The following is a 27,500-nucleotide window of genomic DNA, read 5'->3' on the forward strand; positions in this document are numbered from 1 at the left end:
ACACTTACCATAAATGTAGATGTTCGAGTGTATTCACTGTTGCAGTCCTGGTTACCCTCCCTCCAGTCCCCTGACTTCTCTTAGCTATACTTTTCTTCTTGTTTAGTGTATTTCAGCTTTTGGTGTATTTGCTTTTTGTTGGAGGTGTAATCTAACATATAATTGCTTTCCATTGTGGGGGCACCTGACATCTGGGGAAGAAAAACTGATGTAATGGCATCGGCTGCATGTTTTATACCCATGACGACCTGACATCATGGAAGAAGAGATAGCATCTGATGCAGGAATCCAAGACTTTGATATTCAGGCCGGCTGAGGGCTACCTGCAGGCAGAAAATGTAATGACTGCAACAGTGAATACACTTGAACATCTAATTTTATGGTAAGTGTACACAACTGTACTTTTTACGGATTGTAGTCCACCATCTTCCACTGCACTTAATCAGTGACTGCAATTATATCTAATCACAAAATTGTTTCTGAACTTGAGCTATATTTTCTGAATATGCTACTGATGGTGCTGCAGTCATTTTTGCAGTTTGCTTATTCAAATGCATATAATGTGGAGCTTCTCCCTCAGGACCTTTGCTAATAAGGAGCTTTTCCCAGTTTGATAATTACAATAAACACATTCAGGTAAATAGAGTGGAATATCTCAAATGGAAAAATCAGTTTAGCTGGATAATGTTGCAATGTGCTTTGATGGTGAATGGAAGGTGGTGGTAGGAATTTCTGTAGTAGTAGCATCTTATGGCCATATATAACACAGGTTAAGTGAACCTGAAATTCAGTTAGTAAGAATAACACGTGGAGGTGGTGTTTATTATACTAATGAATTAATGAATTGTCACAAAGTTTAATTTGTGGAGCCTGAGTTTACATACAACTGACAAGTGAACTGTCTGTGGGGGAGGGATTTGCAGCCTTCACTCCATGAGGTTTTTATTGCTAATGGTGTATACAAAGGAGTTACTTTCTGCAAGCAATTTCCCCAAATTTTAATCAAACCCATACTGTAGCCTTTCTTCACAAAGCAAATAGCAAAAGTAAAAAAAAAAAAAAACATGATTGCCATAAAGCTAAATTCACAGATTGATGTAATTGCACAACAGATATATATCAGCATTGACCACATGTTGAAGTTCTGTACCTGAATTATTGAAAGTTTGCAAAGTTATGAGCAAATAATTTACCTGATGAGGAATGATTCCTTGATCTTTTAACCACTTTGACCCTCCCCATTCAAAGAGAACTTAAATTTCATAGATGATTGTATTACCTTGTGTATGCATGTGTGTTTGAAATGGAGAATTAATGTAGTTAGTAATTTTCCAGTCTGTGAAAGGCTTGCATTGATCTGTGATCTGGCCATGAGGAATACCTTGCCAAAAGCACTCTTCCTTTGCATCTTTGGAAATAACTAGGAATGCAGTTACTGCCTTTCACCACTGTGATTTTAGGTGTCATTGCTAAGTACACTGACTAACCACCCTGACCTAGGACTAACGTGAAGGCACTGTTTCATGTAGAACTGACCATTTCAGTTTCTGAGAACTTTAGCCTTGCATGGTTTGTAATTGCTTTGGTTGCACTTTTTGATGGAGATTTAATTCGGTATGATTCAGGAAAAATCCACCAGCACTCTTCTTTTACATCTTTGGAAGTAACTAGTAACACGTGATCCCTTTGACCACAGAAGCCTTTAAAGAAAACAACAAAAAAATCTTTATTGCATTGTCTGTTGTAGCAGTAGTAATTACGTCTCTGAATTTTTGCTGCAGAAGGCCGATCAGTCACACTTTCCTCCCTCCTCCTACCTGGATATAACTTTGTTAATTGTATAAGGGGGATATCTGCCATCTTGAGTTGTTTCTTGCCATAATTTTAGGACAGTTTAGATACATGTTGTACTGTTGTTCACCAGTCCATTGGTTCAGCCTAATTTCCATAGTTTTTACATAAGTAGCTTGTTGAGGAGCTATTTTTGTGTGTCTGGTTAAGCTGCACATGCTTGCATCTACTGCACTTTTTTGGGCATCAGGTATAGATGTCAGTGATTAGTTTCCAGGTGCATTTTGTGCAGGAAACTGATCCCACATAAACTTCAACACCCAGTGTTTGCTGTGTTTGGAACGTAAAGCACATCATCCATAAATGTTCTCACTGAGAGAGAGAGAGAGAGTGAGTGAGTGAAAGAGAGAGTGTGTGGGTCTCTAAGACCATCTGAACCAAAAAAAAGCTATAAGCCATGATCAAGGCTGCTGTCTCATCATCTGAGTTTATCATGGACACCCCTTAAGGAGAAAAGAGAAGTGCCCATGAGAGGAGGGCATTATCTTTTTGGCAAGAACTTCAGTTCTGGGGAGGTGCATTCAGACCCTCCCAATCCTGACATCTGTAGATTGGATGAAGTCAGTGGCATTGCCTCTTAGGAGGCCACCACATGTACCGATGTCACCAGGTTCTCCTGAGCTGAAGTCCTTCTGTTGTAGATTTGTCCAGATGTCTCCGCGTGAGCACTTGGCTCCAACAACCACATATTGATTTCTCAGGGTGAGGGTAACATTTCCTTGGTGGTGGTATGCAAAAAAGTCCCCATTTCAAAGACTGAGTTCACTGTCATTGGCATGCATACAGGGACTTCAGAGGAAGGCACTACCAGATCAAAGATCAAGTCAAACAGGTGGGGATACCCACCATCTTGACTCTGTATGAGCTCTGTAGAGCTTCTTCTTCCCCTTTTGTATGCCAAGCTTTGTCTGAAGGTTTAATGAAGCTTACTCAGGATAAGAACCTTCAGCCACCTTTAGAAAAGGAGCCGGTGTCAGTTGGCCATCACCTTAAAAAGAAGGTTAACCCTCCAAGGAGTCAAGATTCCTCTAATAAAAAGAGGTAGATTAACTGATCTGTATGATCAAAGTTCTTCCCTGACACTTATGAGTCAGATACTGAGGTTGCCTTTACTTCCCCACCAGAGGATTTCCAACATGGGGATAGTTTTAACAGAATGAAAGACCATTTCATATGCATGTCTAAGGAGTTCTGAGATGCTCAGAAGAGATGCAGAGACCTTCTGGGCTTAACTGTGACAAACGTCATACCAATAGCTTCACTGACAAAATCTTTGCAGAGGATTCATGTAGTAGTGTGTCATCAGAGCCAGGTTCCCATTGCCCTACTCCTAGGAATCCATTCAGTTTTTACCATGTTGTGGATCCCTGCAAATGTGGTCAGAAAAATCTGTTAATGATCTGGCCATGATGTTCATGGAAACAATCAAGATGTCACCTAGGGCTTCAGCCAAAAGCTGACATCTCCGTAATAAGGAAAGTAAAGGACTGGATTGCTTTGATAAGTAGTACACATCAGCTGCCTTGGCCTTCAACTCTGTGTTGCCAACATGCATGTTAAAATTTCAGGGGATACTGCTCTTTCATTTAAAACACAAGGCTGAAGAAGTACCAAGCATAGCACTCCATCACATGCAGCTTTGCTGCTTTTGATATATTCAGTAGGGCAGCAGCTTCAGGGTCAGTGATGAGGAGTGATATCCACCAGAAGTCTGCCATACAACTGCATAATTCCTCACTTGAAAAGTTGCTGTTCAGGCCCTCTACAGAGTAGGTGTTTAGAAATTTGGAGGAAAAGGGCAAGACAATGCAGTGAGTAAAATAGTTTTATTCTCGCGTTCCCACCTATAGCAAAAATTAACCCCACCAAAAGTTGCTCCTTTCAATGGAGGATGAGCAAAGGAAAATGACAAAATTGTTATGACTAAAAAGAGAAGCCTGGAGGCCCTTGGCTAAGACACCAAGATGGAAGAGCTATGACTCAACATAACTTATCACCCTCCTGTCCCACTAACTCCATTGGCCCTTCCAAACCCCACCATCCAAAAAGCTGGAGGCTGTCTAAGCTATTTTGTAAAACAATGGGGGGGGGGGGGTCACAAAAAGTATCTGGGTGTTGAAAATCTGAGCTCAAGGTTATAGAGTACATTTCATAAAACTTCCAGGAATCCATCTTCTTCTTCTTCTTGTCTCTTCTCTTCTCAGAGAACAAGGACACTTAGTGCCACTGTAGTCACAAGAGCTCTTTTAGCCAGGGGTGCCATAGAGACGACAGCCAGACTCTTCTCAAAAATTCATCACTATTGCAGCAGTGGATAATATGATCAACACAGTACAGTTGCATTAGGAACTTACGATAGCTGATGATTGTCTACTGTTACAGTAACATTTCCTTCCCTCAGCTCCCCCTTTACATTCCTCTCAGTTGGCTTTGGTATACACTCATTGCCAGACCTTGCCTTTCTACACTATCACCTTTACAAGGCACATTTCCACCCCAGGTTGACCTAGTGTTTGTAAAAGCAGCTTGGAGGGTACTTTCTGTTTTAGCATCCTTGTTATCCGGCCCATTTAATACAAGCACCTTTTCGTGCTGTGGTCTCAGACCTTACCACTACTGGGAACCAAGGTAAGGAAGAACCAAAGAAGGTACAGGGGGATGTTCCTGTTAAACCACTGATATGCTGACATCTAAATGGGAGGGCATTTGCACAGCCAGGGTGGGGAAAGGTGGAAAGCTCTGGAAGTCAGGCAAAACATTGGGTCTTCAGTGGCACAATTCCTAAGAAGTTATCAGTGTGCAATAGTGGACATAAAAGTGTACAATTATACTAGGTTTTTAACACAGCTGTAATTTCCTTCAGTTACTAACCTTATTAAATATGTATATCCAGACCCCCCTTTTTCCCATTTCTGCACATGGGGTCATTGTGTCACATATACTGACTATCATCTAGAGTGAATGTTCACATCTTAGGTTGGCTAGCCCTGCCACAGACCAACCTTATTCAATATTTTCTGGTATCAATATAAAAATATGCTGTTAATGGTGTCTGTGGAGTTCTCCCTGCTTGTAAACCAGACACTGTAAAACAGCTGTTAAGGAGAAATGCCTTTCCTGAGTGAAGTACTGCATTGTGGGGGAGCAGTATGATCTTTTTTTGAGTTTCTGATGGTTCAGACTAACTTTATATGCTACATTACACAACTATGCAAGCTGTGAGCTGCATGAACTGTAGGTGTGAGGGTTCCCTTGGGACAGGCTGTTTGCTCTGCTGTAGATCGTCTGGTTAATGATGCGAGCTTGCTTTACTGTACAAGTTGACAAATCAAAGAAGTCTGGGGTAGTTCATCTGTGAAGCAGCTTGAGGTATGACTTGGAAAATAAAAACTAAAAACAAAAGTGTGCAGCTTAAAAAGAGAATGCATGCTATCAACTATCCACATAAGAACACAAGTTGTCTTTCAGTACTTTGTAATTAGTGAAGTTAAATGAATGTCATATGTTTCTGATCAATAACTTGTGAACAAGTTCAAGGTTTGTGTCCAGACTGCCAAGCTTAAAACAGAAACTGTTAACATAGGATGTTCTTTGTGTTTCACTGTTGCAGTCATCACATTTGGGTTATCTGCTTGCAGTAGCCCTCAGTCGGCCTGATTAACAAAGTCTTGGGTCCTGCGTCAGTTGATGTCCCTTCTTCCATGACATCAGCTCATCAGGGGTATAAAACATGCAGCCGACACCATTACATCAGTCTTTCTTGCCGTGCAGTGCCCGAAGTAGAAGCAGTTCACAAGTGCCGGATGGCTGACTCCTGAAATTTTCATTTTCGAGTTTCAGAACCGAAGTCTTCAACTAAAGCTAAGTACCCTATTGGGGAAACTTTTTCTTGCTCCTTACCAATGTCAGTAAAAGTTAATAATTGCATTTCTTGTGGAAAGCAAATACTTCACAAAGATTTTCATTCGTACTGTATTCCTTGCCTAGGCCCTGACCATGACGTACCTTGCTGTCGGTTTTGTGCTTTATTTAATCAACGCACTATCCGTCATCGGTATATTTTCGCCTGTAAATATTTCGGTTCTCTGTTCAATTATCCAGAAATGTCATTGGTAAGCCATCCGACTGCCGGAATTCTGAAAAAACGCTAAGATAAAGACAGGGTCTAGGTCCAAAGCTGCCGACTATGCTTCTCCTAAGCCAGAAGCCAGTTCGCCAGTACTCAGTGAGGTGCTTTCGCAGCCCCTGATACCCGCTACTTCTGATTCTCAGGCCTCTGCTGAGACCCATTCAGTGTCTGGTATGCCGCGAGATGCATCAACTGTGGAACCTGTGGATGTATCTACCTTGGATGGGTCCGGAGCCGCTGTGCAGGCACCGGCTTCTGAGGGTGTATTCAGGCCTATGGACTTGCATATTAAACCGACGCCTCTTTCTTCTTTAAGGCCTAAACCTCGAACCATGCCTAGAAAACTGATGCCAAGGGTGCATGCTCAGGCCTCTATGCCTAAAAAACAAATGACAAAAATGGCTGAAGATCTTATAACTTTAATCAGGGGAAGCCAGCCACCCTCTTCTAAGAGACCTAGGACTGAAATTGTTTATGAATCTTCTGACCAGGATTCTGATTTTTCTGATTCTTCTGATGATCTGTATTGACCCTTATCTACTTATGAGGATTCTGATGCAGAGGACTCTATTCCCTCTGCTTCCCCTCCAAAGGATTTTTCTTTTCGGGAACCCTTATGTACTCTAAGGGAGCATTTCCATTGGGAAAGCCAGGATTTTTCTGATTCGAAAAAGAGGCTTAGAGATTTCTTACTCTTGCCTCAGCATAGGCCTTTAGCTTTACCTCCTGTACTAGACATTGTTGATGATGCCTTTTTGGAATCTAGTTTGGCCCCTGATTCTTTGCCTCCTGCTTCCAGAAAACCTGACAGATATTACAGGGTTCCTGATTCTCACAAGTTCCTTTTTAAAAATCCTGTTGTGGATCCAGAGACTATTTCACAGGGACTCAAGGGCATTAAGGCCTCTACTGCCCTTCTGATAGAGACTCCAGGGCGCTGGATAGATGGGGTAAGAAGGTTTACACTTCTGCAACCTTGGCCATTAGTACAGTATACAGTATGAATGAAAATCTTTGTGAGGTAAACTGTCAGTTTCATATGTTAAAGTATCAATAACATATTATTGGATTGCTTAAACAGAAAATGATGTTGATTCCTGACTGCTGAAAATAAGGAATTACAGGATTTAATGCATTCAGCTGAACAGGTTAGAAAACATACTTTGCAATGTGGGTTTGATTCTTTGGAGGCCTCTTGCAGGGCTGCTGTCACTGGGTCTGTACTCAGAAGGCATGCTTGGCTTAAAGAGCTATCTTTGCTTGATCATGTTAAAGCTAAACTGTTGGATGCTCCCTTAAATCAGGACCGCCTGTTTGGTAACTAAGCTGAGGAAGTTCTTAAAAAGATGGAAGGTAAAGCTAAATCTATGCAAACTGTTAAAGATTTCTTATAAGTTCAGCCTCCACGATTTAGTAGGCATTGGACCTCTAAGAATTGGTCCTTTCTGGCCCCTACCAGGCCTTCTCATTCCAAACCCAGACACAGCAGAAACCCCAGGTTTCAGTCCCAGGGCACGCACAAGACTCAGCAGTGGGAGGCTTCTGCTTCCAAATCTGGGAGTAGTAAGACTCCCCCCTATGGAAAACTGTCTCAATGACTTGATTTTAAAACTTCCAAGCCCTTCTCAACTGAATGCTCCTTTAGGGGGAAAGATTGGACTGCAGGCCAAAAACTGGGAACTCATTACCCAGGACAAATGGGTTTTAAATATAGTGTCCCAAGGATACAGATTTCACTTCCACACATTACCAACGCCAAAAGGTTGGCCAGATCTACCCCCAAATCAGTGGGCAGAAGCTTACAAGCAAATACTCTCTCTTTTAAACATAAAGGCTATTCAAACTATACCAGAAGAGGAAAAAGGACAAGGTTTCTACTTAAGACTTTTACTGGTACCCAGAAAAGACAATTCATGGCGTCCTATTCTGGACCTGTTTACTCTAAACACCTTTTTGGTGATTCCAAAATTCAAGATGCTGACTCTTCACCAGTTGCTTTCTATGTTAGGAAAAGATGCCTGGATGGTAACACTCGATTTAAAGGAAGCAGACCTGCACATCCCAATCAGGGAATCTTGCAGAAGATACCTATGCTTCAAAGCAGGCTACAATCACTACCAGTTCTCTGCACTGCCCTGTGGCTTATCTACTGCGCCCAGGGTATTCACAAAATGCCTAGCCCCAGTCATCGCATTTTACAGGCAAAGAAATATTCAAATATACCCATACCTGGACGATTGTTTAATTCAGGCAGAAAGCCAGGACATACTTTTGAATCATCTGGCCTTTGTACAAAGGGTGCTACCTTGTCTGGGGTACACCATAAACAAAAAGAAATCACACTTGGTACCCTGTCAACAAATCATACTGGGAGAAAGCTTGAATACAACTTCCCAGATGGCTTTCCTCACACCAGAGAAACAAATTCATTTGACAACCTACTTCAAACAAGTGGCCACAAAAACCCTGCTATCTGCAAGGCAAATATTACAAGCCCTGGGGTTCATTGCCTCCTGCATTTGTCTGATTCCATATGCAAGACTGCATATGAGGAAACTACAATGGTATCTAAAAAGCCTATGGTGTCAACATTCTCAGGATCTAGAAGCAATGATTCCTATCATACCTTGTCTACACCTAGAGTTTCTTTGGTGGGCAGAGGCCTGCCACCAAAACAAGGGACTATCATTCCCACCACCCCCTGCCACCCAAACCCTAACAACAGACGCATCAGATTATGCATGGGGGACTCACTTGGCAGGGAAGTGCATTCAGGGCAAATGGAACCCTAGTCAAATGCACTTGCATATCAATCAAAAAGAAATGTTAGCTGTATAGCATGCTCTGACAGCTTTCAAGGACCACATACTTCCAGGACAATTAATGGTAAAGACAGACAACACCACTGTTATGTGGTACATAAGCAGGGGGGTACACATTCTTACCCCCTGTGCAGACTAGCCATGGCATTGTTGAACACAACCCTGAGCTACCAAGCACATCTACAAGCTCAATTCCTGCCAGGAAAACTAAATGCAATGGCAGACTAACTAAGCAGAAACCTCATGGACCCACATGAGTGGAAGCTCGAACCAATGATTTTCAACATATTGACAAGCAAATGGGGGAGCCCAGATATAGACCTGTTTGCCTCCCCCCAGAACTATCAGTTGGACAGATTTTGCACAAAGACTCCCCACAAACAAGCTTGGAAAGTGGATGCTCTGTCCTTCAGCTGGGCCTTTCCTCCTCTGCCTGTGCTCTCCAAAGTACTACTAAAGATCAAACAAGACAAACCACGGATGATTTTGATTGCACCAGGCTGGCCACGCCAACACTGGTACCCCTTCTTGTGCAGTCTGTCACTGTTGGCCCCATGGCACCTGCGTCAGACTCCTACCCTATTGTCTTAGCAGGAGAACCAGATTCTGCGCCCTCAGCTTCATACACTGAACCTAGCAGCCTGGCTAATTACCTAATCTCTCCTTTACCATCCCTCAGTAAACCAGTGATGGATATCATTTTAGAGGCAAGGAGGCCTAGTACTAGAAAATCTTATGCTGAAAAGTGGAAAAGATTCTGTGCCTGGAATCAATCTCAGGGGATGAGCACAGCAGTGCCCAATCTACCTCAGATTTTACAATACTTAACTGAGATGCTTCACAAGGGCATGTCTTTCTCCTCCATCAAAATTCATGCGTCAGCCATTTCAGCTCATTATTACACGGAACCTCCCCTCTTCTCTCATCCACTGCTTAAGCAGTTCCTCAGAGGGGCCAAAAATCTACGTCCACCCAGGAGAGCCCCAACTCCAACCTGGGACCTTAACTTTGTATTGGAAAAGCTCACCCTTCCTCCTTTCGAGACAGCTGCCACTGTGGATTTAAAATTCCTCTCTTGGAAAACAACTTTCCTTTTAGCAATCACTTCAGCAAGAAGGGTATCTGAATTACAGGCCCTCATGGCAGTGGAGCCTTTCATTGTCTTTCATGCAGACAGGGTGTCCCTCAGGACTAATCCCTCCTTCATGCCCAAGGTGGTATCCAGTGTGGCCATTAATCAGTCCATTCATTTGCCAACCTTTTTTCCTAACCCACGGAACAAAGAGGAACGGATACTGCACTCCTTAGACGTGCACAGACAACTTAGATTCTACTTGGACAGGACTAAATCTCAAAGGAAATCTGACCAACTGCTGGTGGCATTTGCTGCAGGGGCAGAGGGGAAGGCTATTTCAAAGCAAACCATTTCCAAATGGATAGGCCATTGCATTAATTTCTGCTACAAGCACCATGGAAAACCTATCCCATAGGGGATCAGACCCCACTCAACCAGGGCTGCATCTACAGCCTTTCTCAGAGGCATCCCTACCAGGGACATCCTAGAAGCTGCTACCTGGAGTTCAGTACATACTTTCACCAAGCATTACCATCTGCCAATTTTCTCTAAATCCAGAGCTGACTTTGCCACTGCAGTCGTGCAGGGCCTTATAGCTGGTCCTAATGCTATCTAAATTCCTCCTCCCATCCTTAGCTTTGGGAATCTACCCAAATGTGATGACTGCAGCAGTGAAACACGAAGAACATAGTACAGTTGTGTACACTTGCCATAAATGTAGATGCTCGAGTGTATTCACTGCTGCAGTCCTGGTTACCCTCCCTCCAGCCCCCTTTCTTCTTTTGGCTGTACCTCTACTCTACTTTACTATGCTCAAAAGCTTTTTGCTGTATTTGCTTTTTTGTTGGAGGTATAACCTTGTATATTTATAGATTTAATTGTTTCCCATTAGGGGGCCACCTGACATCTGGGGCAAGAAAAACTGATGTAATGGTGTCGGCTGCATGTTTTATACCCCTGACGACCTGACGTCATGGAAAAAGGGACAGCAACTGACGCAGGACCCAAGACTTTGTTAATCAGGCCGGCTGAGGGCTATTGCAAGCAGATAACCCAAATGTGATGACTGCAACAGTGAATACAGTCGAACATCTACATTTATGGTAAGTGTACACAACTGTACTTTAAATTTACTTGTTCATAAAAGGTTTTAGTTCCTTTACTGTTTCCATAGAAACTCTTTGAGCATAGCTTTTCAACCTCCCCCTTGATATATTTCATAGTTTTGTTCTTTCTGTTCCTGTAAAATGTGCAAGTTTCTAGCAAATCATTGAGGATCTTTGTCCTTGATTGTTTTGCTAAGGTTCATAGGTGTTTACCAGGCTAATTACCACAAGGACCTTTTTTAAGCCTAGTCATGCATCCAGGGTTGCCAGATTTCCTACTGGCCAGGTAGGGACAAAAAGAAAAAAAGGTCTTTCACGCTAAGTGAAGACCAAAAAAAAAAAAGTCTTTCACGCTAAGTGAAGACCAAAAACACAGAGCTTACTTGTGTTTAATGCGGAACATCAGGCAGTTCTGCATTAAACACAAGTAGCTCCGTGTTTAGAGATTTTTGATTGGCCTGTATGCCGGTATACGAGCCAATCAAAAAATGCAAAATGGAGCTACTTCTGTTTAATACGGTACTGCCTGATGTTCCGTAATAAACACAAGTAGCTACGTGTTTAGCGATTTTTGATTGGCTCGTATGCCGGTGTACGGGCTAATCAAAAAAAAAAACGGAGGCCGTTTTGCCGGGATTTAAACCGGCAGTGCGGGACCCGGGATTGGGTTGCTGATCCCAGGACAATCCCACTCAAACAGGGAAGTCTGGCAACCCTGCATGCATCCCAAATCTCTGACAAGTTCTCATACCCTTGATAAGTGTAAGCATGGGCCTGGGAGATGAACCATTACCAGGTTACCTCTGTCCTTTAGAGACATAGGTGCCAAACCAGGGATGAATTTCTGGTTTCCTATCCAATTGTCCAGGTTGCACTTGAATTGGCCTAGGGAGCAAATGGGGAAGCCTGTTCCATAGAGGGGTAGTGTCTGGTAAACATACCTATCTCTCCAGCAGGTCCTATTTATATCACAGGCAAGGTTTGTCTTTAGAATGGGTAATTCTGGTGCTGTTTATTTTGTGGATATGCAGGAGGTCCATCAAAGTGGGGTCTGACAATGCCCTGTATGCCAGGCAAAGATCTCCCCTCAAAAGCCTGTAGGAGACAGAATACAGGGTTAGGACCTTGAGGCAGTCTGCACAGGACATTTTATTTATGCCCCTATTCTCTAGTAAGGAACCTCTGTGGACATTCCATTTGTTGGATATGCCTGGTTAGGTCCATACCAAAGGGGGCATTGTACTTGATGATAGGTCTGATGAATGCCGAATACAGTGGAACAATGACTTCCTTGTACTTGGATGCCATACCTCTGTTTATAAGTTGCGCAACATAGAAGATGAGAGAACTATGACATGTCTTTTGCACCACTGAAAACCATAGAATTTTCTGAATGTTCTCAGCACTGGAAATAAACCTTTTCTTATGCTAATGTCACACCACTTTTAGAGTTTACTGTACAAGCAAGGGTAGGGTCAATAATTTAAGTAGGTCTGCTGAGCTGATTACCATGTTTAGGGTGGGTCAGAATGAAGAGAAGGACACATGAAAGTATTTCATGTGTAAATAAATAAAGCTGAACGCAAGAGGAGTTTTGACCACTATCTGCAGAAACTCGCTAACGTACAGTTTTGGTAGTCTGAGTGCTCTTATTTAAAGCTCCTGCACAGGTCTCATTACTGGAAGTGGTTTAATGCCAGTTGCAGGTGTCATGTTGACAGGTCCCATTACTGGTAGTGGTTAAATGCCAGTTGCAGGTGCCATGTTGTCACACAGGAGTTTACTGAAGGGGGAATCTCAGTATTGCAGCTCCCCTTCATTGTATTATAAAAAAAGCATTAGCTTCCCTAGTGTCGTCTTCAGTACTTTCTGGTTGGCCAATGTGCATAGATGTTTCTCACTTGTGATTTATTGGTGTTATTTATTCTGTGCTTTCACATTAATTCTCCTTTTCCATTCGCCACACAAATGGCACTTGCATGCCAGTGTTTCATACATCATCTGAGAATGATTCAATGTTCCCTTACATTAAGGCATCCTGCAGTGCAGCTTCCTGGAAATTTTATAGGCAAACCCTCATTGAAGGAAGTGTTGCCCAATAGCCAGCCATAACTTTTTAAGTACTTCCTGTGTAAGTTTTGGTAATGGTTATCCTTGCCTAGGTCACCAAGAGAACTGGCCTGCCTCACAGAAGATTTTCTTGGGTTTCAGCATTGGTGCTGACCACATTATTCTTGGAATGTTCCTGCACTTTGGAATCTTTTTCATTCTCATTTGTCATGTTTTCTCTGTGCTTTTTCTGTGTCGAGTAACTCTTACCATTTTAAGCCCTCATACTGTTTTGTTACCCAAATCCGTGTGTGTTTGAAAACAGTTCAGATCTGAATGAATTCTGCTATCAACTAAAAGCCTAGAAAATGAAATTTGGAAAGTGTTGCATACTGTATCTGGTTTCAGTGCTCTGCAGTTGTAGGAAGATTAGCAACATTAAATAAGTTGGGTGGCTTTACTACGTTATTATGAGTAAGCATGGAGTTGCTTGTAAAAATAATTGCACGTCTGTCAGGTAAGCCATCCGAAAAAAGAGGTTCATAGAACTTGTCCAAGATCTTGCCAACTTGTTGATCTGAATTCTAAAGGTCCATAACAGTTTCTAGAAAATGTACTTTGTCTTTGCTGATAATAACATGATGCTTTGGGGGAAGGTTATAGTTCTGTGTCACCTGAAGTAGGCTTGTTTATTTTGATTTGGACACACCACATTGTGTGATGATAAATAGATTGGGGGGTGAGACTAGAAAGTGGGAGATGGTGGATATTTCATTAGGTTTCATGTTAGCCTTGAGAGGGTACTTAATGACATAGAGTGATGTGGTTTTCAAATGTGCATATTGAAGTGGCAACAGATTGTAAGTTTTCAGAGTGGTCCACTGTTGTTGGCAACGTAAAAGACAGGATAAGGGTAATGGGGTGGACAACTGTGTGGACACTCTGATAGACCCAGCTTGACGTTAGGTCTCCCAGTACATCTCAGCATGTTCTTTGTGTTGCCTTTTCTGAAGGTTTCTGTAGACAGACTCTGTGGTCTACTGTAATATCTACATCATCTTTTTTTTTTCTGGTAAAGCAGTTGAGAAGATGGGTGGCTTCACAGCTCTTTTTCTTTACCAATTAAATTTTGATTCCTTTGTCGGTGTTTTTTTTTTTTTTTTTTGCGGAAAAACACGGCACTGAGGTGACTGAAAAGAAGCAGAGCGTTTGCAGAGGCCCGAAAGCTTCTTTCATTTGTATCCCTCAATCTAGCAGAAGATTTAACATCACAGGTCACTATTTTACTGGAGCAACAGAGTTTTTTTTTTTTTTTTGTGAGCTGGGGCTGGGAGGTAGAGAATTGAAATTGTTTTTGAGATGTGGTACCCAAAAGGTTACCCTTAAGGTTTGTTAGAGCATGGCCCAGACCCAGAGTTACTTCATGGTTTAACTTAGGTACTACCAGCATTTAAGGACCATGCTAAGTACATGCTAGAGCTTTCTGTTGGGCCATCCACTGATTCTGTGATTACTGTTTTTGCAATTTTTTTTCTCTTTCCACATATTCCTTCTCTTTCCACATATTCCTTTCCATTTTTGTGTGGTATGTGATTTAATCCCACTAGTCTGCCAGCTACTACCTATTTATATGTTCACAGCAAAGTACTAGATTAGCTGCCCTTCCAGGCCATTTTAAGCCTCGCCAATTTCCGTTTTACTCCCATTTGGTGTTAGATTGGCCTTACCCCATTCTGTGGTCAATAGTTATATATTACCCCTGAGAATAACTGGGGTCATACCAAAGATAATTTGAGGGGACACTTACATGGGCTTAAGCAATTAGCAGCTGCCTCTGTCCATTAGTAGAATAGGTGCATAGATCTAAATTGCACTTGAATATTGAAAGGGATGAGCTTTGTTTTACATAGATGGGGAGTATGTTCAAAAACAGCATTATTCTCTGTGAGATATACCTGTTCCTCCAAACCATTCCATTGATGTAGCAGAATAGGTTTACATCCCTACTCAGAATATTTCTAATAAAATTTGACTTGCTGATGTGCAGTGGGATTCAGGATGCCTTGTATGCCAGACCCAAGTCACCTCTTAGCAGTCTATATGATGTGGAGTATAGTGACAGGGGTGTGAGTTGGTCCATGTTAGGACACTGTTCAGGCCTTGTATCCTTTTAGTAAGGTATCAGTGCGGGTGTTCAGTTGTTGCATTTGCTGGACAGATGCATGCCAAAGGGGGCATTATACTTGATTGGGCTAATGAGTGATGTGTAAAGGGGAACAATGATATCATTAGATCTAGACATAATCCTTTTGTTTACAAGCTGTGTAAAATAAGAGGGACTTTCGTATGATCATGGACATGCTTTGCTCAAAAGTGAGTTTGCTGTTCACATAAGTTCTCATATTATGAACATCTGGCTGAACTCTTAGCAGTTAAAAGGTTAAACGAATGCATTTCTTTGTCATTTAATTTCAGGCCATGATTTTAGCACCAGTTATTTATTTGGGACAAATCTTCATGCAAGATGGCCAGGTTAATTGGGGATTGAATGATTGCTCCTAGCTGTCAGTCATCTGCAAACTTAGTCGGCAAGAGACCTTTGCTATTGGCTTCTACTTCAGAGAAATGGATGCCAAAGAGGAGAATTCCCAGCATAGAACCCTGGAAGACTCAATTGCTGATTAGTGTCTTTGTGCAGATAATTTCCCATTTTCATTTGCTGTGTTCTATCTTTGAGCCACTTGGCCATCCAGCAGAGTACATCAGGAGGCCACCTCCCTTTCTGTAATGATTTCTGCTTGTTCTTCTATGTGTATTTGCTCCTCAGGCTCATGTTATGTCCACAGATGTTTCCAATGTTTTAATGTAGGGGTTGAGGTATTTGAATCCACCTGTTTGTTTAACGAGAAACCATTTACCTGGTGTATTGTGATGTGATGCAGGAATGAATAGAAAGGGATCCATTTCTCCCTGGATTTGTCAGTTTGACAGGACCTTGATCTAGACAGGATCATTCAGTTGAGGGGTCTGTCAACCCTTCAGAAGTCTCTGATCTCTGGATTTAGAGAGCCACGATACCTGGAGTTGGCAGGGGAGTGCACATTACCTCCATGTACTCTTAATTATGTTGGTATAAGTTTTCTTGTGGCAAGTGTTCTAGAAAAGGAATGGTATCAGTGTGATGTTGGGTAGAGTTAAAGGATGTACACAATGTCACATCATCTTGAAGATAACAAAAGGGAAAGTTACTGAAACATGCTTTGCAGAAAAATGCTGCTGTCTAACAGTCTGCATATGTAGATGACTGCTGTTCCTCTTCATTGAAGAACTATGATTACTCTGAAGCCCCATGCAGGACATGGCTGGATAAACTGTCATGTAGTAAGTAAAAATGTGGACATGTGAGACCAGTGATGTAAGGGAGGGTAGGCAGGGATGTACTGATATGTAAGAAAGCTGCCCCCCCTCCCTGAAACATAAGGTATAGTTTTCTCCTCAGAAAGGAGCGAGAAGCGTACATCTGCCCATTGCACATGACAGTATCCAAGATCCACAGCTTAAGTAGAGTGAGGTTCTATGAGAATCTCTGAATCCGTGAAGGGAAATGGGAGTGTGAGAGGACAGGTATTGATTAGATTTCCTGCTCACCATAGAAAGCTGTGCCTGAGTTCTGCCGCTTTGCAGTCTGTTGTCTTTTTCCTGTGTACTGTATAATACCAGTGCAAAAAAGGCAACATAGTTCTGATCAGAATTGCAGAATCTGTGGATTCTATCATAGCTGTAGTGGAAGTTTTCGTATTGTCATCGGTCTACAAAGTAGATGGAAAGAAAACATCTGTAAAAGTGTAAATTTCTTGGCCTGCACTACCCCCAAAATGTTGAGAGAAAACATCTTCTCCAGCTTCAACCATGGAGAAGCAAGAACTTGAAGACCATTCTGCTGTCTCCAACTGGAGTTAAGAAAAATACACTTTATTGTCACAGAAAAATAAAAAAAAAATGTTAAGCACTTGTGTTCTTAGGACTTCCAGAACTATTTGTGAATAATGCACCAAGCAAATGTTGTTGCCTCACCTGATCACATATTGTAATTTCTTAAAGGCAATTGGAAAATTTTTCATAAAAGGAAGATTAATATTTTTAATAACTCACAAGTAAAGATATTAAAATACAAACATTAATGAGCCAAATATAGCAATACTGTTTAAAAAACACACATCAACTTATTAGTGAGTTATAATTCCGGAAACTATTTCATTCAATCCTGGCTTAGTGGTGGCATTCACTTTTAGCTGCCACATTAATTTGTTGCTTCCCAAGAACAAACCACTGGGTGAGTTGCCTACCAAATTAGTGTCTACCATATGGGCAGATATTAAGTACAATCTTCACTTTATAGAGATTCCAATTGTGAGTGGGGAAATATTTGCAAAGTTGGAGGTCACAGTGTGTCTATCAGTTCCTCCTAAACCAGTTTTCCAATATGTATAGTTTGCAGGGGTATGTGTGCAACAGCTGGCAAAGGTATCTTACAAAATGCTTTACTCTTGTTACAGTGAATCTTTGGAATTTTGTGTTTTTGAGCTTGAATGGATTTTCAGACAGAAATTTGTAATGTACTGCACTGGTTGAAAGTTCATGTTTTTATCAAATTTTGTGGTCATTTGGATGACCATTACAGTCCTTGCATTTTTGATAAGTAGCTAGGCAGACACTGGGTCACCCTTGGGAAAAGTACATTATGGGGTATTTGGTGCATCTCAAAGCCAAAGAAACTCTCGTTATTGGATAGACAACTGGAGAAGAGAGATCCCTTTAGACAGGAGACTGCTCTGTCACTCACCTCCAGAGTGTAACGGAAATCTTATTCCCAAGGTCTCTGTCCACATTATTGAAAGGTCAGCAACAGCACCAAAAAAAAAACAAAGCAGAGATGAAAACCAGTAGCATGATTTTGAGCATCAGAAATGATCCCATAGTCAGTACTTTCTTTTGGAAGCTGATGTGGTTAGGGCATGTAAAATTAAATGATTCGATATTCCACCACACGATAAGAGGAGTCAAGGAGATCAATGTGGTAAAAGTAGGTCATGTGTTCTAGAAATAAATCAGACCTTCCCCAACTCCATGGCGTAAAGGGATGAAGCCTTTGCTATGACCGAGATGACCAGAGACTGATTTAGTGGCTTGAGCCTCCAGATACGGAAGGCTTGGAATACGTGGCTTTGTTGTCGCACTGTCTCTGGGAGTGAGCTAGAAAGGGTGTCGTTTCATGATAAGGACACATCTCCGATGATGGGAATGTGCTGTAGTCCTGGAACAGATTACCAGCAATACTTGAGCATCTGAAAGGTGAATCTAGCAAGCATGTGCAGTGCTGCCTATGACATAGTTAGCTCCACCCAGTAAAATCCTCCACCCTGTCATGTGGGAATACAGTATGCGACACTGCAGGCTGCTGCACTTCCTTCCCCTGCCCAACCTGCCGTCGGTGCAGTCCCAACCCTGGCAGATTGTACTGGAGACACTTAAGGATAAATGATGCAGCCTGGGTAGATGATGGTTGGCTGAGGGAAAGCAAATGCCAAGGGGAAAAATGAAATGCATCAAGCCTTAAATGATCTCTAGGAATGAGGTTGATGTCTGGTTGAAGGTGGTCATAGTCAAAATTGACTCCCAGCTAACATAACTAACTGCTTGATATTAGGGTAGCAAATAGTATAGCCATGCTTATCCTTTGGCCAGTCAAATTATTTGTGAGCAGTAAACCACATGTCCAGGGTGAAGGCATGAAGCTAGCTGCTGATTACCAAGTAAAGTAGGAACTCTGTTAAGGATCCCTACCTGTGGTACCCACTAAAGGCTTTTGGGGTGGAGCAGTCGTCATTCGTGGGTGTGATAGTATGCTGTGTAGACTGTGACATTTTGGAGGAGGACTAAGAGTAATATGAGCAAGAAGGTGCTTGACTGTATTTAAGAATTTACTAGATTATACACACTGTTCATGCAGCCATGATTCAGAAGCCATGTCAGAGCTGAGATGGAAGTCTCAGGGGAAGTTGATTATAATCTTTTCCATTTCAGTGCATCTGTACATAACACATTTCTGTTTGTGCTGTTAAGGGATGTTGTCAGTGGAATTATTTTGATTACCCTGGATGAGAACTGTAACCTTTTTTAATAAGAGTAACAGATGAAATCACTATGCAAGCAGGGATTATGCAGTGTCATGCTAGCTTTCAGAGAAAAATGTACTTAATTTGGTCCTTAGTTTAATCTTGTCATGTTTTTTCTCCCCCCCTCAGTGAGACTTCTCAGGCAGACTTGCAAATGGGAGACGATTCTACGCTCGATATTAGTGCTGACCATCCAGCGAGTGAAGACGGTATGTGCACGTTAAGTATTTAACACTAAATTTGATGGGTGGATGTGATTAACGTATGGGGCTGAAACTTGGAAGGATAGCAAGAATTATTAGCATGGAAGAGATTTGTTTCCTTCAGCAGGGCTTTCTTTTTTTCTGTCCATTATTGTTTTTATTGGTCACATCTCTAGTGTTCATTAAGCCAGCATTTATCAGTTACTCTAGTTTTTGCTTGCTTAGTTTTGGTCATGTAGGTGCTTTTCTGAAGTGCTGGTGTTAGATCTCCATCTTTATTAAGAAAGTTCAAGGAAAGCAGTTGCAGATAGCTCCATTGTGTACAGGGATAAAGCCCCTGTTATGATGCAGGAGACCCAAAGTTTAATAACATCCTGGGAGCCCATATAAGCCAGCAGGGTACGATGGAAGTGAGCAGCTGTTGCTGGTTCGCCCAACCTGGGGGGGCAGCTGTGGCTTGCTACAAGGGTTACACCTAGTAGGAGCATTAAATGTTGCAGCACGGGACTTGTGAGCACAAACTGCAGAGTGCATTTGCACTGTTGCTCCAATGTGAATTCAGCATGTGGAGAGAAGCTTCTTTTTAAAGAAATAACCAGCAATGTAGCTCAGAAGAGCTGCTGAAGGAGGTGGTCTTCCAGAGAAAAGGGTAGGCTGTGTTGCAGGACCAGCAAGCTGGCCCACTCCCTACCCACTTGACTCTTGCCCCTAGGTTGATTGGCCCAACTGAGATTCCCAAGCAGGAATGAAAGGTTCATATATATCTGTTGCTTAGCCTGTGGATGTCCATCACCTGGCACCAGAGAACAAATTGAACAATTATTTAAAGGCAGAAGAGCCATCAGGCAGATCTTGGGAGGGGTGAAAAAAAAAGTTAAGGACCTCTGAGGCCTTTTTGAACTTTTCTATGCAAAAGCACCTATGCACAGATATAAATGATTATACATTATCAGAGTTTATATCTGTTTTTATTTTGTGTACCTGATCTGAATGATAGTAAGGTTTGCTTATTTGGGTATGCAGCATCGTCATACAGTGAGTCACATTTTTTTCATGATTTCTGGTACTTTAAGGAAAGGTGGTGCTGTCAAGAGAAAAAGCCTTAAATTTTACAAGTAGCGTTTAAAGTTGACCAGCTAATCCTAGTATGTTACTTTTGTTCTTCTTTTTCAGTTTGAGGTAGAAAACTTAAAAAAAATCCTAACTCTGGAAGCACTGCATTAATTTAGAGGTCCATTAGATGGTCATGAGAGCTCAAAGGTTCCAAATGAAACGATGCCACTAAAGCAAAACTCAAGCACCCAATTTTAATAAGAACACTGATGCCTTTCATAAGTAACTGCATCTAAGAGAATTTAGGGATGATTCCATAGTATGCTAGTAATAACTGGAAATATTAGATGATGATAAATGATTCTTTTCAAAGTATTTCTGGTTACTAACACAGAGGATGGTTTTCCTAGAAAACTACTCCCCAGCTGGTATGAAAGAAATTGCTGGCTTGCTTCAGTGTGTTGCTGCGGATGCAACAGAAAAGGAAGGCAGTAGTACTTTTTAGGGCACTGGTGATGGATCTGTATGTTTATCAGTCTTTTATTTTAAGAATGAATTCAAAAGGTGTGTATTTGGAATAGTCACTGGAGGAAAGATTTTTTTTTGTAAATTGTCAGTGTGTTAGAATCAGCTTCCTCCTGATATCAGGAATCAAAAGAAAAAATACATTTGTTCTAGAGTAAGCTAAAAGAGCATTTATTTGCTTAAAGTGAACAAATGTATATTTGGGACAATGACTAGCACATGTTCTTGGGCAATTCTGAACTGAATTAGCACATTACTAATTCTAACCTGAGGAAAAAAAATTTAAATGTACTTGTATGTAAATATGTATGCACAATGTTTCTAGAATAACCAAGGAATTGTGCAAATGTCTGCTGAATGGTAAAGATTTATTGTTACTTGTACATGTATATTTCCTTCTTTTGTGCATTGTCTCACATACTCATTGACATCTGTTACTCTGTATCATGGACATATAACCAACTGATGGTCCTTTTCAATCATTCTGTTCTTTCACTGAGCTCAGGTCATAGCTGAAGGAGTCTGTGGGCCAATCTTTATATTTAACTAGTTGAAATGAAGTAAAAAAAATGGTTAACTTACTTTCAGAAGACCCAGTTTATGTTAAGTGGTTATTGTTCTTTATAAATATTTCTAAGCCCTTTCAGAAGTTTCCTTTCTTGAATGTTTTTGTAACTTTGCCATTACTTAATGTGAAAATGCACTTTATTAGACTGCTTATTACAAGAAAGTATTTGAAATTTTGTCTTTATATTCTAAATTATTAAATGCATGAAATGTAGTCTTAGACCTGTCACTTAATAATTTTAACCTTGGATAGTTTTTTAGCATTAACACAAACCAACAGACGTATCCAAAAGGATAAAAACTAATAAAATGAAAACCGAAAAAACAGGAAAGTAAATCCGCCTTTAATGCACAGAATAAGCCTTCACAAACTAAGCACTTTCACCATTTCCCAATGGCTTCTTCAGAGTCAGTGATAGGCTCAACATTACAGCTTATTATATTATGACATCACCACGCTCAAACCAATAATTTTAAAACTCAATAAACCAATTATTCAATACAAAAAATGTATATATGTATGAATATATATGTTAAAACATACTATAGTTATAAACATATATAAAACATTCTATTTACATAACCCCTACCTATATATCATAAACTTCCACATCTTATAAAAAATGTATGTATATGCAATACAAAAAACAAATGAATATCAAATTCTTCTATAAATATTATACATTATATGTCATTCCTCACCTAAGTAATGCATCCCCTATAAGAAAAGATATATATGTAAATACTAATGAAAATTAACAAATAAATGCATGAAAAAATGTAAAGTGTTACATATACACATTTTACTAAGCCTAATTTATATTAAATAACTTCTAATGCTCTTTATATGCACAGTACTATATGTCCCAACTTTAAAAAGTTTTCTTTTTTTGCACTTGATAGGGTAATTTCAAGTGAAAGAGGTGGGGATGACAAACTTAGGGTTGAGATTCTGGAATTTAACTGGCAGATCAGGCTTAATGCCATTATAGGTTCATAGGTTCATACTAGGCTATCTGCCCGAGGGCATTTACAAGCCTAGCCCATCGTTTTGTGGCTTACGCCACCCCTTTAGTATCGGGAACTATACCCATTATTTTGCTGTGCCTCTGTCGAGCAGTAACACTGAGGTAATCCCTGGGGTATATCTGCGATCTCCCATCCATTGGTCAAGATTTCTCTTGAACAAGGCCAGCGAGGTGCTCTGCCTCACATATACCGGGATTTTGTTCCACAGCATAGGGAGTCTTTGGGTGATGAATCTATCCCTCCAGCACGCCCTATTAATAGCCGTGTCGAGGTTTAAGTCTCCCGCCCTTGTGGCTCTGATGGATCTAGATTTTTGAGGTGAAGCATATTCATCAAATCTGGGTTTGACATGGCCTTGTATGTTAGGCAAAGGTCACCTCTGAGCAAGCGGTAAGCGACTGAATAGAGCTGGAGTTCTTTCAGTCGGGCAGCATAGGACAGATTTTTGAGACCCTTTATCCTTTTGGTGAGGAACTTTTGTGGCCTCTCCAGCTGCTGCAAGTGTCGGGTCAGATACATTCCGAATGGGGCATTGTACTCAATCATTGGTCTGATGAGTGATGAGTAGAGGGAGACAATGACCTCCCTTGATCTAGAAGAGAATCCCTTCATGATAAGGTGGGCAATGTAGAAGGTCTTCCTAACTACTTTAGCTACATGGGTGTCGAATGACAGACTACTATCAACCTGGGTCCCCAGGTCCCTGATAACTTCTTCTGTGCTCAGTGGATTGCCACCTGTTTGGTAGCTAGGGGTAACCTTGTTTTTCCCGAAGGGTATGACTATGCATTTTTTGGCATTTAACTTTAGGCCATGGCTCTGGCACCAGTTATCCGTTTCTGTGAGACCCTTCTGAAGGATATCTGTGTCAGATGTGTTTTCTACTATGGCCCAGTTTGCAGTCATCTGCAAACTTTGTCAGCCATAACCATCCTGTGTTTGCTAGAAGTAGATGCCAAACAAGAGTGGGCCCAGGACTGAGCCCTGTGGGACACCACTTGTGACAGGCTTTGAGTCTAACATGGCGCCAGCAACTCTGACCCTGTGGGTTCTGTCACTCAGCCAGTTTGCAACCCATCTTGTGATGTATGGGTTAATATTTAAGCTGATGAGTTTTTCAATGATACCCAAGTGGGGTATTGTATCGAAGGCCTTCGCCAGATCGAGGTAGGCTGTATGGACTGCCTTTACCTCATCAATGGCTTTGGTGACTGTTTCAAAAACGTCAACCAAGTTTAAAAGGCATGATCTGCCTTTGACAAAGCCAAACTGGGTTGGATCCAAAGTCTGCAAATTCCCTATGTCTTTATTTATGAGGTCCATTATGATCCTCTCCATGGCTTTGCAGATAAGGCTTGTCAAGCTAATGGGCCGGTAATTTCCAGGGTCGGTGGAGGCACCGCCTTTGTGAAGTGGGACCACAGTTGCAGTGCGCCACTCCCTGGGTACGTATCCAGAGGTAAGACTTTGATTAAACAGCTGTCCTAGCTGTGGGTTTAATTCCTCATTGAGTTCGTGGAGCACACAGCCGGGGACACCATCAGGTCCCATGGATGCTGTGTTTTTTGCTTTGGGAGAGAGCAGTTCTCACTTGGGCATTGGAGATGTTTGGGGGGCTGCAATCATTTGGTATAGATATCTCTCCTTTTGGGGGGGAGGGGGGGAGAAGTTTGCACTGAACCTGTCAGCCAGTATGTTGGCAATGTCCGTAGGATCAGTAATCTTCACATCATTTTGAACTAGTTCTGAGCATATCTGGGAGTTTCCTCCCAGGTTTCTAACATAGCTAAAGAAGGCCTTATGATTGTCTTTTGAGTCTTTAGCTATTTTTCTCTCAAAATTTGCTTTGGATGATATCTATTTTTCCTTTATTGAAACAAAGAAGTTATTTAATATAAATTAGGCTTAGTAAAATGTGTATATGTAACCCTTTACATTTTGTCATGCATTTATTTATTGTTAATTTTCATTAGTATTTAGATATGTATCTTTTCTTATAGGAATGTATTACTTAGGTGAGGAATGATATATAATGTATAATATTTATATAATAATTTGATATTCATTTGTTTTTTGTACTGCATATACATAATTTTTTATAAGATGTGGAAGTTTATGATATGTAGGTAGGGGTTATGTAAATAGAATGTTTTATATATTTTTATAATAACTATAGTATGTTTTAACATATATATTCATACATATATACATTTTTTTGTATTATGGTTTATTGATGTTTTAAAATGATTGGTTTGAGCATGGTGGTGTCATAATATAATAAGCTATAATGTTGAGCCCATTGACTCTGAAGAAGCCACTGAGAAATAGTGAAAGCGCTTAGTTTGTGAAGGCTTATTCTGTGCATTAAAGGCAGATTTACTTTCCTGTTTTTTTCGGTTTTCATTTAGTTATTAGCATTTTAGCATTCCCCTGACCCAAATTACATACATCATGGGGTCATGGCTGCCTTCTTTCTTTGGTAAGAAGTGAGACATCTCAGAGGTCAGCTTCCCACAGGATGTCATCAGCAGTTAGTTGTGCATTGCTTAATAAAGGGTTACTGACAAAATTATATCATGTAATGCACTGGTGCCCTCTACTTTGATAGTAGGATGTTGAATGCAGATCTTGTGGAAACCTGGTCAGAAATCTAGCAGAAGTAGTCTTTTCAGAGGGAGCACCCCGATACCCTATTTTTGGAAAGCAGCTGCCCATCCTTGTGCTACTTGTTTGTACTATTTCCATGGTCAGACAGGTTTACTTTCAATAAATTTTCCTGCTCTTGGAAAATTGCCATTTAAGATCCACTTTCACCATGCAGCTTCTCTTCTGTCTGTACCTGATCAGGTGGAATGCACTCAAAGCATTACCATTTTCCAGAAGCTATACATACATACATACTTTGTGCATTTGAGTCACAATAATGGCTTCACTGTACCACTGTCCATTTACTAGGAGTAATTGTATATTCTGATATCTGCATCTTTCCCTTCGGTACAGCACGTTAATAATAGCAGGACTTGAGCACCCCTCTTTACATTAAAATATTATACTCTGAGGATTCCCCCTCACAGGTGAAATTGGAATCTGTAGCATCCTAAATGGGATCATTTTAATTCAGAGTTTGTGTTGTACTACAATACTTTAAATTGTTTCCATTTGGTTAAGGCAGTAAATTTCAAAGACCAATTATAATGAACACTTATGTTGTACATCTATCACGACAGTGCTATTAGACAAGTCAACACCCCCAACTCCCGCCACCACCCTTCCACCAATGGTATTCATTTTGTCTCATTTAAGGCTAGCGGAATGTTTTAATCGTCTGGCAACCACCCAGATACAAGGAGGCATATCAAGAGCAGTAAAACATTTGTCTCAAATTATTTTTTTTCCTCCAGAGTGTGAACCAATAGAAGCAACAGCAAAATTTGACTATGGAGGAAGAACTGCCCGGGAACTGTCGTTTAAGAAAGGAGCGTCTCTGCTGCTTTACCATCGAGCATCAGATGAGTGGTGGGAAGGTCGCCATAATGGAAGTGAAGGTCTCATACCTCATCAGTACATAGTCGTCCAAGATGTGTAGGTTTTCCTGTACACTAAGTTGCTTGACATAAGTCCTGCTTTTTGCGATGTTGTAATATTTTTACTGTACACATGTGAAAAAATTCTGTAGTTAGAGTTCTCTGTTCGGTGACGGCTTACTCAGGAAGCAGTTGTGAAGTTACTCTGTCTTCTCTGTTTTTGTTAATACTGCATTAAAGAAGCAGTATGTGATGGCTACTTCAGGATTTGACTTTGTATTCTAAACTTCAATCTTTCCACACTTTGAACTGTACAAGTATAGGCTTCCATAGGCATCAATATATATCAAAATATTCTGAAGTAGGAAATGGTGTTTTGTGTGCATGAAAAGGTTAAAGGTGGAACAGGAAAATGCATGATGAAGGGGGATCTGTTTTATGCCTTTTGTTTCCATTTGCAACTCAGTGACTTTTGTGCTGAAGGATTACCATATGTTTGATTCAGTCATGTGTTAGACATATTAAACTGTAACAGATTGAGTGTGTCATATTTTTGAGGTCTTATATTTTCTCCTTTCTGGTTGATAAGGTAGAAAATATATTGCTAGCCGTCACAAATCACCTCTGTCTCTCTTGGCTAATGCTCCAAGTGTGCATTTTTTAGTGCGTAGAGTTTCCGTGGTCTGCAAACCCAGCAGGCGTTGGTGACATGCTGACGTGACTTCCTGTAGATGGGTTTTGATATGTTGAGAAGTACTGTAGTTCTTTGAAGGTAAAAGTGCTTAACACTAATTCTCCTAATCTCTTAAGTAAACCTCTCAGCCCTCTTCAACATGTCATTAACGAGGCATCTCTTAAACATAAGCTTTAAGGGCAACACTTGAAGAAAAAACTTTGTGCATGTCTTGCAAGGAAGGGTAATGTACAGCTGCTTTCTAAATGGGCCCTCTTGAATATCTGACTATGCATGACCGTTTACACACCACCGATGTTTTCCTTCCCCTTTTATTGCTCTTTTGTAGGCAGTTTCCTTTTTCCTACCTGAAGGCTATTTCATGCTGTTGGTGGCTGAATGCCTGTGCCAAGGCTTTCCTTTCCTGATGCCTCTCATATATTCATAGCTGCCCTTGCAGGCCATCTTAAGCCTAGCTGATTTCTCTTTTTATGCATGAAATAATCTATCCCATTTGGTTATAGATTGCCTTTACACAACTCATGGTCAATAATTGTATATTAACCTTAAGGAGAATAACTGGGATCTTACCATAGATAATTTAAGGGGACCCACTCATGGGGTAAAGCATTTAGGAGCTATATCTGTCCATTGTTAGTACACAGGGCAATCCTGAGGTAAATTTTTCTGTTTGACATCCATAGATCTAAGTTGTGCT

The 27,500-nt window shown here is 41.0% G+C and overlaps 1 protein-coding gene across 5 annotated transcripts in view; it reads left to right on the plus strand.

The window, feature by feature from the left end:
* The window catches only part of SRGAP2 (SLIT-ROBO Rho GTPase activating protein 2), a 1,651,541-nt gene that overhangs the window by 1,459,215 nt on the left and 164,826 nt on the right, over positions 1 to 27,500 (plus strand). For all 5 annotated transcript variants that reach the window (XM_044076850.1, XM_044076847.1, XM_044076851.1 and 2 more), the window contains 2 exons: positions 19,338 to 19,417; positions 25,987 to 26,167. In XM_044076850.1, coding sequence (XP_043932785.1) covers positions 19,338 to 19,417; positions 25,987 to 26,167 — 261 coding nt within the window. The remainder of the gene's footprint in view (positions 1 to 19,337; positions 19,418 to 25,986; positions 26,168 to 27,500) is intronic.

This window comes from Protopterus annectens, chromosome 7.part0, assembly GCF_019279795.1.
Source record: "Protopterus annectens isolate FY-2018-M chromosome 7.part0, PAN1.0, whole genome shotgun sequence".
Taxonomy (NCBI): Eukaryota; Metazoa; Chordata; order Ceratodontiformes; family Protopteridae; genus Protopterus; species Protopterus annectens.